Genomic DNA, 18,248 nt, shown 5'->3' on the forward strand with positions numbered 1-18,248 from the left:
AATCTTGTCGGGGCGCGGGATGGCCAGCGCGATCGCGTTTACGCACCTCAGACGCGAGTCTTCCCGTCGATCGTCACAATAATAATTGCGCTTAATGGAGAGCGACACAGAGTCCTGAAAATCGAAACGCGCCCTGAGCCGCGAGCGCGGGGCAGGGCCGACGATATAGAGTCAAGCGCGGCGGCGGTGCACTCGGCACGATTCAATCGCCCGCACTTTTTGTATTTGGTTTCCGCACTGGTGCAGGGCAAGCGGTTCGGAATATCGCTGCCGCTGGCGAAAGACGCGAAACTTGCGTTCGCGACACTGCTGATGCGATGTGTCGCGTGCGGCCTTCCAAGAGGAACTAAACTGTAGATGATCCCAAATAGGATCGGCAACTACGGACTAAATTATAAAAACTGACATTCCTTTCGGTCACTCTCGTAGAGCATGATCACGCACTTAGCCGGAGAGCGACAGGAAACATTCGAAACATACGCGAAAGAGAGCGAACGAAAACATACGAACGCGCTAGGCTCTCTCTCTCTCTCTCGTCCTTCCGCGATACCGCGACAAGTAAACACGCAGGAATTTCACGGCCGTTTGACATGAGAACTAAAGCGAACGAATAACGCGAAGCAAATATGTTCGATCTTGAACATACCGCCCGCCTTGGAACGTCGTTCCAATATTAGCTTCAAAATAGAAGACACGTTAATTAGGCGCGTGGTTAGATCCGCGAATCTAGGAGGACGAGAGCTTACATGAGGTGTCCCCGAAGGACAGCAACAGATACATTGGTTTGAAGAGCCGCCCGCCTTGACGAAATAACTTAGATTAAGACGCGGCGAAGTACTTGAAGAAAACGCCAAACGCAAAGAATAAACTTCGAATAACACTTGACGAACTAACGCTAAGAACGCCAACTAAAACTAGAAACGCGTGGTAACGCAGAATTGAACGAATAGAAACTTAAACTAGAAACGCGAGAACGCGCGATTGTGACTGCTAATACAGCACAATAGAATCGCAAATACACGCAAATGAGAGCGCGAAAAGAAAGAGGCGGTGCACTGACATCGAAATATGACATGACCGCGAGTTATGAATTGAACTTAGCCTACGAGATTATCGCATAACTTAAGAGTAATCGCAACGAATAAACGCATAGAAAATGAAAGACGCAGAGCGAGAACGAAAGAAATCGCGAAGAACCTTAAGTTAAACTAACAGTACCTGCTTTACGACGCCGAGAGCGATCGCGAGCGCGGGTCCTTCGGGAGATGAGACTTAGAATTTACGCGAAAACCGGAGGTCAGACCTTGTCCGCCCGAAGATTTGAATCATCTGGTAAGTCTATCGGGAGCAGACATAATTTACCGATAGGGCGAACAAACTCCGACGACGCGGTTTTTACGGTGGCCACGCGCGGAAGGCCATCCGGACCAGGATGAACGCAGATGACGCGGCCGATCTCCCATTTACATGGAGGAAATAGAGGATTGCGAATGAGAACGATTTTGCCAATGGACAGCGGAGGGTGCGGCTTGCGCCATTTATTTCGCTGCTGTAGAGTATTTATGTAGTCTGCGGACCACAATTTCCAAAAGCGCTCCGCGAGTTGCCGAACGGTTTGCCACCGCGAGAGTCGATTTTCCTTCAATTCCAGAACCGACGGCTCCGGAGGGACCGTTATCGAGGCTCCAATCAAAAAGTGACCGGGGGTCAGAAATTGAAAGTCGTCGAATTCGTCAGACAGCGGCGCGATTGGACGGGAATTTAAGCATGCCTCGACTTGGCATAAGAGCGTAGTAAGCTCCTCGAAAGAAAGAGTGTGATCCCCGACCACGCGATGGAGATGATATTTGACACTCTTTACTCCGGCCTCCCACAGTCCTCCGAAATGAGGAGCGGAGGGCGGAATAAAGTGCCAGCTTATGTTATCACCTGCGGTGATGTTGAGCAGCTGGGGATCCCGAAGCGTCTTGCGATATGCTTTAGAAAGCTCGCGATCTGCGCCGACAAACGTCGTACCGTTGTCCGAGTAGATGGCCTGGGGAAGTCCGCGGCGAGAGCTAAAGCGATTGAGAGCTTGTATAAACGCGGCGGTAGAATAGTCCCCGACCAGTTCTAGGTGTATGGCGCGAGTAGCGAGACAAATGAAAAGCGCGACATACGATTTGTGGGACTTAATTCCGCGACCGGCAGCCGAACGAACTTTGATAGGCCCAGCGTAATCTACCCCGCAATGAGCAAAGCTCCTAGGCGGAGGGGACACCCGCACGGCCGGAAGATTGCCCATTAATTGCTGCGGAACCGCAGCGCGTTCGCGGACACACGGCACGCACGCATGAATAATAGACTTGACTAGCGTCCTTGCGCGAAGGATCCAGTATTCCTTCCGGAGAACACTGAGTGTCAGCTGAGTCCCGCCGTGTAGCGAACGGAGGTGCGCATGTGACGCGATGAGCCGAACGAGGGGGTGGCTGGTCAAAACAATGGGATGACGCGAGTCGTACGGAAGCGGAGCGCAATGAAGGCGTCCGCCCACTCTCAATAACCCGTCGCGATCAAGAAACGGAGTCAGAGGTGCGAGCGAGCTTTTGATAGATACTGGGTTTCCTGAGCGCAGCGCGCGGAGTTCCGCCGGGAATGACTCGAATTGAATTTGCTTGAGCCAATAAACTTTTGCTTTGGAGAATTCAGCGGCCGAAAGTGCGCTGCCCCCAGGAAACTGAGTAGAATTGAGCGAAAGGCGCCGACAGTAATGAATGAAGCGAAATAAGTGAGCCGTCACACGAATCAATTTGGGCCACGACGAGAAACGGGATGCGAGGTCCCACGGAACCGGCGGAGTAGCGGCGTGACAGACGCGAAGTTTCTCCTCTCCGGAAGAATCGTCACTGAGAGGCTCCGGCGCCGCGAGCCAGTCATCTGAGGGCAGTCTCAACCATGGGGGGCCGTCCCACCATAGATGATGATTTAAGAGTTCGGCGCTGGAAAGGTCCCGCGAGGCACAATCAGCAGAATTCGTCGCCGTGGGCACATGACGCCACACCACATATGGTGATGTAGTCTGAATGTTCGCAACGCGATTTGCGACGAAGGTTTTCCATCGCGATGGATGAGACCGAAGCCACGCGAGGACGATGGTCGAGTCGGTCCATCCGAAGCAGGGAGCAGAATGCAAATTGAGCGCGTCGCGAATGAACGTGATTAACCGGGAAAGAAGGAGCGCGGCGGAAAGCTCCAAGCGCGGCACGGTCATAGGCGAAATCGGAGCGACTTTAGATTTGCCCGCGATTAATGAGACGAAAACTCGACCGTCGGAATTCGTCACGCGCATATAAACGGCGGCGGCATATGCATGGGTGGAGGCATCCGCAAAGCCGTGCAATTCCGCCGAATCGGAGAGAGAATTCATCGACCGCGGGAGCACTATACGATTGAGATTTGGAAGCGTAGAATAAAGAATTTGCCATCTCGCCATGATCGCATCCGGGATCACCTCGTCCCAGCCGATCTTTGCGCGCCACAACTGTTGCATAACGAGTTTCGCCGCGACGGTCGCGGGAGTGACCCATCCGAGCGGGTCGTACAATCGAGCGATCACCGACAGAATTGACCGTTTAGTATTTGGAGTTGTAGGCTCCGTTGACACTTTGAATTGAAATGCATCGTTCGCGGGATTCCAAATGATACCGAGCACTTTGACACTCTCACCTTCAGAGAGATCTTTATGACAGGCTAAACCGTGATCCGAAGGATCGATATCCGCCAGTAAGACCGATGAGTTGCTGGCCCATTTACGAAGCTCAAATTGACCGCAGCGAAGTAAAGCAATGAGTTGATCACGCTTAACGCGTAGCGCCTCAATCTGATTGTCACCGAAAATGACATCGTCGACGTAAATCTGCGTTTTGAGAATGGAGGCAGCAAGAGGAAATCGATTACCCTCGTCGTCGCCCAAACATTTGAGCACGCGTAAAGCGAGAAACGGAGCGCACGCCATGCCGTAAGTGACTGTAAGGAGTTGAAAATCGCACGGGGCGTTACCTTGAGCCGGCTGCCACTTGATTCGCTGAAAATTTACATCGCGAGAATCTAATAAAATTTGGCGGTACATTTTGGCAATGTCCGCTATATAAACATACCGAAATTGCCGCCAGTTGACGATAATTGATCGCAAATCAGTTTGTAGCTTCGGGCCAACGAGTAGGCGATCATTTAGACTAGACCCGTTGGAGGTAATGTACGATGCATTGAAAACCACGCGCAACCTCGTGGTTGCACTGTCCGCGCGAGTCACTGGATGATGCGGAATATAAACGGAGTGTGACGAAAAGGTGTCATCCGCGACACGACGCATGTGTCCGAGCGTCTCGTATTCGGTCATGAACGCGAGATAGTTGTGGTAAAGATCGGGCTGAGACTTGAAGCGGCGGAGAAGGCATTGTAGAAGACGCTCAGCGGAGCGTTTTGAGTCGCCTATAGCTAAAGGCGGCGGAGATTTGAACGGCAAGCGGACAATATATCGCCCGCTTGCGTCGCGTGAGTGAGTCTCCACAAAGTGAGCTTCACATTGCTCGTCTTGAGGAGAGTAGATGCGCGACGAAGGGAGCTCCTCGATCTCCCAAAACTTTTGTATATCCTCCGAGAGGGACATTAATGATGTGCAATGATGCATTGAAACCGTGTGAGAGGAGCGCGTCGCCGAATCCGGAACGGGACCGGAAATAACCCAACCAAAGATCGTCTGTTGAGCGACGGGATATCCGGACTGTCCTTTTCGAACCCCCTCGAGGATTGCCTCGCAACACAGATCGGCGCCGATGAGCAAATCGATTGATTCGGTGCTGGTCGGATCGGGATCGGCCCACGCTAAGTTGTAGAGATGAGAGAGCGCGGATTTATCGACGACACGATGAGGAGCATAAGCCGTAAGCGAAGGAAGTATGAGAGCGGTGGCGGATAAATACGCCGAGGAAGGAATGAGAGGAGAAATTTTAATGTAAGCGGCTTGCCGAGCCGTGCCGGCAGCGCATCCGCCGACGCCCGAGATAGACGTAGGCATGCGAATGCGTTGTAAACGAAGAGTCTGAGCGAGGGCTTCAGAAATGAAGGTGGCTTCCGAGCCTTGATCCAACATAGCTCGGACCACCACTGAATGGCCTGAGGCCGACGCGACGTGAACACGCGCGGTAGCGAGAAGGACCCGCGGTCGCGAGGGCAGAACCGCGGATGCCGAAAGCGAATTGACTGCCGGGACCGTAGCCGACGGCACTTGAGACGGAACCGGCGGCGGAGTGTCTTGCGCAGGAGACACGGAAATTCCTGGCTCAGAATCCGATCCAGTGTGCAGCATCGAGTGATGCCGTTTGTTGCACGACCGACAAGAAAATCGGCTTTTGCATTCTTGAACGGAATGCAGAGAACTTAGACAATTGAAACATCGTTTGAGGGACTTCACGGTCTCGCGGCGCTGGATCGGAGTCTGAGCGATAAACTTCGAACATTTATTTACAAGATGCTTAGATCTACACAGCGGGCATGTTATCGGCGAGGACGCGGACGCAGTTGAGGCGGAAACGCGTTGATGGCCGACGGCCTTTTGATCATTTCCGGATTTCGAATGCACTTGAGGAGTGCATTCGTCAAGAGCTCGAATTCTGTTTCTCACAAATGCGCACAGAGCTTCATACGTTGGCGGAGTGTCGGAGTCAGTCGCTCTTATGGTCCACGCTTTTCTCGTCGCGGAATCAAGCCGATGCACGGCGAGGTGGACGAGAAAGTCGTCCCATAACTCACTCGGCGTGCGTTTAAGCTGCTTCATGGAAGCGACGGAAATATTAATTTTATCAATTAACGATTGAAGATCCGAGGCCGACTCTTTATTTGACACCGGCAATCCGAGCAACGTATTGAAGTGATGCGCCAAAAGCCGGCGCGGATTTTCAAATCGCCGACTAAGCGCGTCCCATGCACTTGAGAAGTTATCCGCGATAACCGGAATATTGCTTATCGCGTCGAGAGCGCGACCTTTCAACGACGAAGAAAGATAGTGCATACGCGCGAAGTCCGTCAGCGATTTGTTTTTTACGATGAGAGTGAGAAAGCGATCGCGGAAATTCTCCCAGTCTGAGTATGTGCCATCGAACGGTGGAAGTTTAATGGGAGGTAAATAAGAAAGATTTAACGCGGACGCATCCGTAAGCCCGACAACACTCGCATTAAGAGATTGATTTTCACTTACGATTGGCTCGAGTTCCTCGAGCCAATTCGTCATGTAGTCTCTCGTCTGTTGATAGATGTCTTCCACAGCATCGCGGACGTTGTCCTTGAAGTAGCTCACAGTAGGGCGAGTCGCTAGAGGAACGGCCTTGAGTAGTTGAGCGTGCCCATCCTGGAACAGCATCCAGCTTTCTTGGAGGTGGGCGAGTCTGCTCCGAATCGTGGGAGCAGTCACGTTCGACTTTCCTATCTTCTTGAAGTTTGAGAGCGAACGCTCGATCGAGTGCTGCACACTGCCTTGCTTTTGCAGGAGATCCTGCATGATTGCCGAAGTAACTTGCGATTTTTGTCACTAAACTCCCGTGATCCGACACGTCTCGGCGATCCGGCTCGAAGGACCAGCAATATGTTCGCGAGCGGAGGAGGATCCCCGCGCCGCGAGAATGCGAATGCGAATACCGGCACAAGCCTCGAGAGAGGCACGCGATCGGGAACGTTGCGCGATATGAATCGCTATCGGATCGGAAGGGGATGCGAGAATGACGAAACACAAAGTATAACAGGCACTGACAGAATACTTTATTGCACAGACAGTTACATGAGGCGGCCGACGGGAATTGAAACTGGCGGAACGCTGAGGCGCGAATCCGACGATTGACGGAAATCTTGACGAGCGACTTCTGTTGTGACGTAATGTCCGGCTCGGTAACCGAGCGGTAACGCGGGAGCGGAAATCTTGTCGGGGCGCGGGATGGCCAGCGCGATCGCGTTTACGCACCTCAGACGCGAGTCTTCCCGTCGATCGTCACAATAATAATTGCGCTTAATGGAGAGCGACACAGAGTCCTGAAAATCGAAACGCGCCCTGAGCCGCGAGCGCGGGGCAGGGCCGACGATATAGAGTCAAGCGCGGCGGCGGTGCACTCGGCACGATTCAATCGCCCGCACTTTTTGTATTTGGTTTCCGCACTGGTGCAGGGCAAGCGGTTCGGAATATCGCTGCCGCTGGCGAAAGACGCGAAACTTGCGTTCGCGACACTGCTGATGCGATGTGTCGCGTGCGGCCTTCCAAGAGGAACTAAACTGTAGATGATCCCAAATAGGATCGGCAACTACGGACTAAATTATAAAAACTGACATTCCTTTCGGTCACTCTCGTAGAGCATGATCACGCACTTAGCCGGAGAGCGACAGGAAACATTCGAAACATACGCGAAAGAGAGCGAACGAAAACATACGAACGCGCTAGGCTCTCTCTCTCTCTCTCGTCCTTCCGCGATACCGCGACAAGTAAACACGCAGGAATTTCACGGCCGTTTGACATGAGAACTAAAGCGAACGAATAACGCGAAGCAAATATGTTCGATCTTGAACAATATTATTATATTTTTTATTATTAATAAATATCTTTTTTGATTTATTTTCTTTTTCTCTCTCTAATATTTCTTAATAATTTTCTTTAATTTACACAAATACCCGAGTAGCAGGAGTGACGATGTCAAAAGATGTATCAAAAAGATGTGATTATGACATTGAAATACGTCATTATAAATGTCACTCTACCACTTTTGGAATAGATATTAAATTTAATTACACACACACACACACACACACAAAATTGTAATTAATCAATTAATAATATAATGTTAAAGGTCCCATATGTTATATATTATATATATATATATGTATATATGTATACTTTTTGTATTAAACATGCATGATATAATACTTTTTTTTACTAATATAATAAATATAATTTTTTATTAATATATTTATTATATTAATAGAATATATAATAAATACTACTGAATAACTGTAGCCGCGCCTTCGATTTACACGTCCACATTAACAGAATTTATTTGTTTCGCCGATCGGAGAGATAGGACGTAATTGATTTGTCCGGGTTTAGTTTGTTGAACAGTATTTATTCCTTTCGACACCAACTCCCGGACCGTCTTAGGTAATCGCACGCGACAGCAAGATATGAGCGGACACGCGAATTATCGTTTAATTATAACTTTATGAGCGTTAGGCGTTCGGTGTGCTCCCGGTGAAGGCTTGCGACGAAGTGTCTTAACGAAAAACCTTCTCTTCGATCCACGTACAATAGTCCTGGTTGATACGGGTACTACAAAAAATGAGGAATTTCGATCGTTCGATTCCGAGAGCCAATCGGCTATCGACAACGAGGTGTTTGTCAGAATCGAACGATACGAAGAAACCACAAACACGGAATGAAAACAAGGCTTCGCACGTAACGTCTCGCTTTAGAACGTTCGAGAAACGAAATTAATAATATAGTTTATAAAACGCTTACTTTCTTGAACATCCCGCTCGCCTCGTATACCGGGTAGGTTACGAAATAACTGGTTAAATCCTACCATCATAATCGATACACGGCATCTTAATGATAATTCTCGATCAGACAGTCCGAAGAGCTCTACAGCAAATTTCTCAACATACAATAATAGGAAAAGAGTACAGATAAAGATCGTCGGTGATTCAATCGAAATACATGAATTAACCTAATCAGTAAATCTTAGCATAGGGTTATTTACATAAGCGTTCTTAGAGTAGATATATGTACATATACAGAGCGTGACGATAATTAAAGTCAAACTTAATTATTAACGCATAAAGAAAACGCAAATTAATTTAAGAGCCAGTGTCACTTGATATCGGTAGCTGACAGATCTGCGTTATTGGTCGCTTTAGAGTGGTTTTGGCAGTACGCAATGTAACAACTCGGACATGCCCATCCGATCCCGGATGTACGTCTGATATTCGGGCAAGTTCCCATTTCGAAGGAGGTGCCAAATTATTTTTCAACAATACCAGCTCGTTAATTTTGAGCTCCGGTTTGTTTTCTTGCCATTTACGCCTTTGTTGCAATGAATGCAAATAATCAGAAGACCAAGAACGCCAGATCTGCTCTAAAATCGCACGCACTTGCTGCCATCGAGACAGCCGATTCGAATCGATATCTAAAACAGATTCTTCAGGCGGACTTACTAACGGGCGACCGACTAAAAAATGACCCGGGGTTAACGCGGAAAAGTCATTCGGATCATCATGTAACGCGGAAATCGGGCGGGAATTTAGGCAAGCCTCGATTTGACACAGCAGCGTAGCGAACTCGATCTGCGATAATGTTCGGGAACCAATCGCTCGTTTCAAATGAAACTTTAATCCTTTGACACCGGCTTCCCAAAGTCCGCCGAAATGCGGAGCAGAGGGAGGTATAAAATGCCATTTTATGTTATCATTAGCGATAGCGTCTTGTATTTGAGGGTCGGCGACAAGTCGCTGAAAGGTAGTGTTTAATTCGCGGTCCGCGCCTTGAAAATTAGTGCCGTTATCACTGTACATGTCGGATGGAAGACCGCGAAGACGGCTTGCAAATCTCCGAAAGGCGGAGAGAAAACCGTTAGTAGCGTAATCATCTACGTATTCTAAATGGACGGCCTTTGTCGAGAGACAAATAAAAACGGCAACATAATATTTTTTGGATCGTTGACCGCGGCCGACTGACGGAATAATATTCATCGGCCCGGCGTAATCGACGCCTGTGTGCGAGAACGGAGCCGAAGGCGTGACGCGGGGCTGGGGGAGATTCCCCATCAGCTGTTGCGAGGTACGTGCGCGTTCGCGTACGCACTTTACACAACTACGTATAAGAGATTTTACACTGGTGCGCGCTGAAATTATCCAATAATTTTGGCGTAAAATTCTTAACGTTAATTGAGTGCCTCCATGAAGAGAGGCTTTATGAGCTTGAGCGATTAATAAATCCGAAATTCGATGTTTCGGTAAAATTATAGGGTGCCGTTCATCATAACTGAGTGACGAATGGTCAATCCGCCCGCCAAGGCGAATTAATTTATCTTTCCCGAGAAAGGGATAAAGCGATAACAAAGAACTGGATCTTGTTTGTGCTTTTGGAAAAGAATGACCTTCGTCGATAGCTAATTGATTGATAACGCGCATGGCTAAATACGGAGCTGGAGCAGTACCGTATGTAACTGTAAGCAATCGATAAGATCGTATCGGAGAATTAATATTAGATCGCCAAAATATCCGCAAAAAATCGACATCGTCTCGATGAAAGCGGATCTGTCGAAACATCTTTTCGATATCGGCGGTGTACACATAACGAAATTGACGCCAACGAAGGATAATTGAGGACAAATCGCGTTGTAATTTAGGCCCGGTCATTAAATGATTATTTAATGTAGAACCATTGCTCGTTTTGCACGACGCGTTAAATACTACGCGAAGTTTCGTCGTGCTGCTAGACTCGCGTAGTACCGGATGATGCGGTATATACACCGCTTGGTTAAGCGTCGGATTTTCGTCGGAGACAGATTCCATATGACCCATAGATTTATATTCATTTAAGAAAGAATGATAGGGTTTCGCGAGATCCGGATTTTTTCGTAGGCGTTGTTCTAATTTCGAATAAAGAAGCGCGGCAGTTTCGCGCGAAGCTCCTATATCGAGCGGAGGGTTGGTTTTAAATGGTAACCGTATTATATAGCGGCCGTCTTCGGCACGCTGATGTGTTTCGATAAAATGTTGTTCGCATTTTTTATCTTCTTCCGACAGCGGAAGTTCGGAAGAAATTTCCTCGATCTCCCAAAATTTTTGAAGGAGAGAATCGAGCGAAGGAATTGTTACGCAATTTAATGAAGTCGCGGAACCGGTAATTGAATTAGAAGTGCCGGTAGGACCGGATAATATCCATCCTAAAGCAGTAAGCTGGGCCGTCGGAGTGCCGGTCGGACCATGTTTTACCTTTTGCTTTAATAACGATCCATATAAATCTGATCCGATGAGCAGATGGATCGGATGATTGCTAAACGGATCCGGATCCGCGAGAGATAATTTCCGTAAATGCGGCCAATAATCTACGGTTTTAGTCTTTGAGCCAGCGTATGACGTAATTTTTTGATATACGAAAGCAGTCAAAGAAAAGGTGGAGGAACCTCGCCCATTACAAGACTCGAGAGTAAGAGACACCTGAGATTTCGCTACGCCACTGTATCGTTCGCCGAAACACTGTACGTGGAGGCTCGCGCGGGAACGTTTCGTGCGCATAGTTTGACACAACGATTCCGAAATAAAGCTAACAGCCGAGCCTTGATCTAACAACGCACGAACTTTAAATTTACGTCCTTCGATGGTACGCAGTATTACCCATGCGGTGGCTAGTAACACGTTCGGCGGATTTTTCAGCGGCGAATGAATCGTTTGAACGGAAGCGACGGCGGTCTCGTTCTTTATCTCAGGGGTGGCCGAGCCGCTCGGTTGAGCGTTAAGAGTTTTGTTTTCCAAAACAGAATTTTCACTAATCTTCTGTACTGGTATATTTGATGCACGATGCAAGAGCGTATGATGTGCTCGTCGGCACAAATTACAGCGTTTTTTACTCTTGCAAGAGGTCGGGAAATGGCCGACTTTTAAACAATTAAAGCAACATTTGTGTGATTTGAGAAACTGAGTTCTCTGTTCGACGGATTTACGCTTAAACTCGTCGCATAACATCAAATTATGATTGCCGGAACAATTCAAGCATTTTTCGGTGGCTACGTTATTCACCGAGGCCCGATTAGAGCCTTTATTTTTATGAGACGAAGTATCGGCATTTAACTTAGAATGATCGGTTAGTCCTCGAATTCGCAACGTCATAAAATCTCGAATCTCTTCATACGTCGGAGATGCGGTTGATTTACCGCGTTGCAGATTCCACTCATTACGTGTGCGTGGACTAAATTTTTGCGAAACAATATAGACTAATAAGTCATCCCATTTTTCAACAGGTCTGCCTAAATTTGTTAACGCGGCTAATGACGCGGCAACGGTATCGCGTAAACTTTTGAGTTCGACAGCGGATTCCGTTTTCATAATAGGCAAATCAGCGAAAGCATGAATATGCGCATGAATAATCGCGTTTTGATTATCGTACTCTTCAATAAGTAATTTCCACGCACCATCGTAATTTGCGTCTGCAATCTTAACATGATTAATTAATACAGCAGCTTCGCCCGTGACACTGGCTTTTAAATAATGTAATTTCTGCGTATTCGACAGCGATTCTTTCGAGGCGACGAGCGATTCGAATATTCCGCGGAAGTTTTCCCATTCCGCGAAATTACCGGAAAATTTCGGCAACGGGATGCGTGGTAATTGCAATGAAACCGTACCAGACAATTCGCGAGAAGAAATGTCGCTTACCGTTGATGCCGCATTTGGGTCGCACCGGGAGAATTTACCTATCACGTCTGCGAGGTAGTCCGCCGCTTCGTGGTAGACGTCCTCGGCCGTAAAGAATTCCTCCTCGGTGAAGTATGGGACTGTACGCTGTTCGTCGGCCGTTGCTATTTGCTGAAGCTGGACGTTGAGACGTTGACACCTTTCCCATAATGTCTCCAAGGCGTCCAGTCGACTCTTCGCCTTGTATTGCGTGACGTTGGCCTTGCCCATTTTCTTAAAGTTGGGGAACACTCGTTTCATCGAGCTTATTGTAATAGATTGCTCGATGAGGAGGCCCTGCAGCGAGTCCGTCATGATGGTAGGCCGATAAGATGAAGCCTTTCAACAACAATTCACCACCTTTGGGTTGTAGAGATGCTGAAGCGTGACGACTGGTCCGTCGCACGCGGATGTGCGAAGACGCACTATAATTTTCACTTAACAGTGCCGCGCGCTAAAGCGTGCGACAACTATGTGTAACTGCGGATTACGCAGGACGCACTCTGAGGTGCGGAGTGCTAAAGAGCACAAAGATTGCACTTAAGCTGTGCAAAGCGCTAAGAAGCGCGTGATTTGCGCGGCACTGCGGATTACGCAGGACGCACTTTGAGGTGCTGAGTGCTAAAGAGCACAAAGATTGCACTTAAGCTGTGCAAAGCGCTAAGAAGCGCGAGATTTGCGCGGCACTGCGGATTACGCAGGACGCACTTTGAGGTGCGGAGTGCTAAAGAGCACAAAGATTGCACTTAAGCTGTGCAAAGCGCTAAGAAGCGCGAGATTTGCGCGGCACTGCGGATTACGCAGGGCGCAAATAATAATGATATGTTGTGCTTAAGAGCACAACTTTAATAATGCAAAGGGATGCAAGGTTGACTTCGCGCACTTTATTTTCCCGGAAGTCCTTTCAACGCACTCGCGTTATTATTTACGGCAGCGGAATGCGGATAGATGTTTTGATATCGCGCACCGTCTCCGTCTCGCGATAGTTTTTATAAGTGCTGTTACCTTAGCGTGTCAGCGTTCTCACTCGCACTCCGCGAACTGATTACCGAATCACTATCTGTTTTTCCAATATCCGGCTCGAAGGACCATTTAATGTAGCCGCGCCTTCGATTTACACGTCCACATTAACAGAATTTATTTGTTTCGCCGATCGGAGAGATAGGACGTAATTGATTTGTCCGGGTTTAGTTTGTTGAACAGTATTTATTCCTTTCGACACCAACTCCCGGACCGTCTTAGGTAATCGCACGCGACAGCAAGATATGAGCGGACACGCGAATTATCGTTTAATTATAACTTTATGAGCGTTAGGCGTTCGGTGTGCTCCCGGTGAAGGCTTGCGACGAAGTGTCTTAACGAAAAACCTTCTCTTCGATCCACGTACAATAGTCCTGGTTGATACGGGTACTACAAAAAATGAGGAATTTCGATCGTTCGATTCCGAGAGCCAATCGGCTATCGACAACGAGGTGTTTGTCAGAATCGAACGATACGAAGAAACCACAAACACGGAATGAAAACAAGGCTTCGCACGTAACGTCTCGCTTTAGAACGTTCGAGAAACGAAATTAATAATATAGTTTATAAAACGCTTACTTTCTTGAACAATAACAAATACATCTTTATTATCATTAATATAACAAAAATTTCTCCCGAAAATTTCTCTCTCTTTCTCTGTCTTCCTTTTCCCTCATATCTTGTAAGCAAGCATCAAAAAATCTTAAAGCTTATTATTTCTGTTTTACTTATTTTTTTGTAATTTCGTATTTTCGTACTTTTTACTTTATATTTTTGAATGTAATTTCACTAGATTAATAAGGTTTTTATTTAAAATGTTTTTGTTTAAAATGGCAACAAACACATTCGTATAATTTTAAATTAATTATATAATAAATTTTTTTGCACGTATTTAATTAATTAAAAATTATTCGAATTACGTTCGAATCGTGTTATGTGTGTGTGTGGGTTGTGTCATTTTAACCGCAAAAATCTCATTAATTCATTAAAATTATCTTTAAAAGAAAAAGTGAAAAGTAGAGTTTTTAATTTTTATTTTATAAAATGTTTACATTTGTAAATTATCATGGATAGGAAAAGCCTATTGTAAGAGCTTCAGAACTCTTTAATGATGGATTATCTCACTCGCTCTCTGTTCTATTTCGCTCTCGCATTCGGCGAGTCGCGTCAAAAAGATAAGGCCCGCGGAACATCGCTTCTCGTACAACATTCGAAACTCTTTGATGATAGATCATCTTACGGAACTCGCTCTCGCTCTCGTCCTGCTCTGCTCTTGCTCTCGCTCTTGCTCTCGCTCTGCTCTTGCTCTTGCTCTGTTCTTATTCTCGCTCTCGCTCTTGTTTTTTATGAGCCGCGCTAGGACAACCAGGAAAGATAGCTCGTAAAACGCATCATATAGACAAGTGTACTGGATACTGGATGTGTATCTCTTTATTTGGCGCAATCCTGTCGATCCAAATTAGTTATTTATCCAAGTGGAATAAGATTGATGTAGAAGAAAATTTAGAATTAATTAAATGTAAGTATTAATTATAATACTGTTTCTATTCATATGTGTGAAGAATCTCTGTACATATAAGAATATATGTATATATATGCATGGAAAGTTAAATACTAACACAAATGTAATGATATCTTTTGAATACAGAATGGATAAAAAGGAAGCAAAACGGAAATTAGAGAAAATAATAGAACAAGAAGAAATATTTAAAAAAAAGAAAAAAGAATTAGAAGAACAGATATTAAAAGAAAGTGAAACTGGATATAATGTTGATGACCAGATAGACGACATCGAACAAAGATATTGTGCAGTGATATAGTATTAATTAGTTATAATAATTATGTTTAAAATATCATTTGTCTCTTTATTAGAGAGAGAGAGAGAGCGAGAGAGCGAGAGCGAGCGAGCAAGAGAGAGGGAGAGAGAGCGAGCAAGAGAGAGGGAGAGAGAGAGAATCTATTCAAAATATAAAACACGAAATATTTAAAAAATATATATATGTATAGTTACCTAATAAGATAATTAAATCTTTTTAAAAATTTTATTCAAAATACAATATTATAAATATATTATAAAATCAAATTTTTCTATTTAAAAAATTTATATTCAAATATATATATATTTATGTATATACATATATATATATTTTATTCCATAAATTTAATAATACAATTTAATGAAAAAGTTAAACATATTAAATTATATTATTAATATATGGTCCAACAAATATTTTAATATTAATTATAAAATTGTATATAAAAAAATTAAAATAATTGTGTCATAAATCTTTTTCTGTATGTATGGGTATATATAGATATGTATCATACATACATGAATACACACGAACATGTACGCACAAACATACGTACACACGTATGCTCTCACACACACACATAAACATATTTGTATTATAAAATTGTTCAGATCTATCAGCACAGATGAGCAACAGCAGCAAAAAATGTACAAATAACGAAGCCCCTACGTGTAGCATGCAACATCAGGCTGGCGTAAGGCGCGCCGAACGTGATGCGAGGTATATTTATTAATTTTCGAATTATGATGCAAATATATGATTGATTAAAGTCATTGCATATTATCAATACAGTAAGAGTACTATTACACATGTATACAAATGCATGTTTCTATTTATTGTTAAATAAATGAAATCTTTGTAGCTTTGTTTATAATTTTAAAAAATATTAATTATAGAAATTATTATTACAATAATAGAAATTATAATTATATACATAATAAAAACCGGATTTATATATATATATAAACGGATCTCGATATTTCATTTACTTACCGAAATATTCGGTCTGGTACGTTTAAAATTTAGCACCCTACATATATGTATATAACAATTATTTATTATTCATATCAACGTCAAATAATTAATATTTATAATATTAAAAATTAAAAGTATTAAACTAAATATTTGTATTAATATTTTACAAAAATATTATAATTAATTAAATAGTTAGCTTTAAAATTTACTTGCTATGTGTTATAGATATAAATGGTCAATGCGCAGAAAAATGCAAAATGACTTTAGCCAGGGTCGTCGCGGACAGTACAATATAAATAGAGGTAGAGGAGAAGGAAGAGGAAGAAGAGGAGGAAGAAGAGGAGGAAGAAGAGGAGGAAGAGGAGAAAGAGGAAGAGGAAGAGAAAGAGGAAGTGGAAGAGAGCGCGAAGAAAGAAACATTATTTTTAATTATAATTTTTAGTTCATTCAAATATATTGTTTTATATTTTATATATAAAAAATAAATTTGATGTTTAAAGTACATTTTTATTATATTTATTATATTTTTAACACTTAAAAAAAATAATTTTTAAGAATACAAAATAACATACAATTTCAATATATTTATATTTTCTATTAATTAGTTTATTAGTTTGTTTTAAATTATTTCTTGCAATATTAATTAATAATTACTTATTGCTCTCCAATTTTTTAAAGTAATTATGTATATTAAATAAAATTTTTCGCTTTGGAGTTTTTATATATTTCAATAGGTTTTTTTTTTAGCAAGGGATCCATGAACAAACAAAATACAATAAAAATGCGATTAAAATAAAAGTTTCTTTTTTACTTGATTATATTTATGTAATTTGTAATTTTATTCTGTTTTTCTTTCTCTTTTTTACTTACAAATTTTTTAAACTAAATATATATGTCTAAAATTAATGTTATAAAATTTATTTTTTTTCTCTTAGGTTTATAAACATATGTATAAATACATTTATATGTGCATGTTGTTTTTAAATTCACATTTTATATAAATACCTACATGTTTTCAAATATAATTTTTTTTTTATAATTTATGATATATATACATATATATGTGAAGTGGAATATTGTCAAGACGATGTTACAGGTATGTCAATTATGCTAATCTGTTATTTCTATATGTTTTGCATTCATCTTTTTAATATATTTTACAAAAGAACAAAAAGGTAATTACATTCGGTAAAATTACATTATTTTGTAATAATAACTTTAATAAATACTATATATTGTTTGAAAAAACATCATATACATTATACATTATACATATACATATGCATATACATATACACACACACATATATATTATTATAATATATATATATATATATATATATATATATATATATATATACATGTCTCATCAAAATAAGACTATAATTAATTTTTTAGACTTTTATACTTTTGAAAGTATTATGTAATAAAACAAAATATTGAAAAAGTATATAGTATTTTTTCACTTTGATTTATTATATAAAAATGGAATAAATAATGTTTATAATAATATTTATAATAATGTCATAATGTTTCAATAATGTTTATATGCATCGATATGTAATATTTTTTTATTTAGTTATAGGTTATTGTTAAATTTGTTTAGCATGCGATATAAGAAAATATATAAATTATAATTTAATTAAATCACGTATATAATACGCTTTTTTAAATATTGTAGCTATTGAAAATGTACATAAAGTTAAAAAATAATTCTCTAACTTTACGACCGCATAGCACTTAATATATACATGCTATACGCCATATTTACGCACGTATCTGATCGCTCCTTGCTACGACATGAGCGGCAAGAGAGGGGTAATGGGCGTGGATTACGCAGGAGAGCTCACGTAACATCTGACACGATGAGACTATCTGTATTCCGTGAACAAAACATTGTCGATTGTTACGGTTCTTTTTCGCGGTACAGTAGTGAGTGATGGATGTGAGTACTCTGCGTTGATACCACTGCTT

General features: G+C 43.0%; 2 protein-coding genes across 2 annotated transcripts; both read right to left on the minus strand.

Moving 5' to 3' along the window:
- Positions 1–1,297: 1,297 nt before the first annotated feature.
- On the minus strand, positions 1,298–6,535 carry LOC138944529 (uncharacterized). The gene has a single exon (XM_070315357.1). It carries the CDS (start codon positions 6,533–6,535, stop codon positions 1,298–1,300), a length of 5,238 nt encoding a protein of 1,745 aa, XP_070171458.1.
- A 2,333-nt stretch (positions 6,536–8,868) lies between these two features.
- On the minus strand, positions 8,869–12,780 carry LOC138944530 (uncharacterized). The gene is made up of 2 exons (XM_070315358.1): positions 12,486–12,780; positions 8,869–12,005 (listed from the first exon to the last, which is right to left on the minus strand). The coding sequence occupies exons 1-2, from the start codon at positions 12,778–12,780 to the stop codon at positions 8,869–8,871; spliced, it is 3,432 nt and encodes a 1,143-aa protein (XP_070171459.1).
- Between the last annotated feature and the right edge of the window lie 5,468 nt (positions 12,781–18,248).

This window comes from Polyergus mexicanus, unplaced genomic scaffold (genome assembly GCF_030449975.1).
Source record: "Polyergus mexicanus isolate NDT 795.1 unplaced genomic scaffold, iyPolMexi1.0 SCAF_236, whole genome shotgun sequence".
Lineage (NCBI taxonomy): Eukaryota > Metazoa > Arthropoda > Insecta > Hymenoptera > Formicidae > Polyergus > Polyergus mexicanus.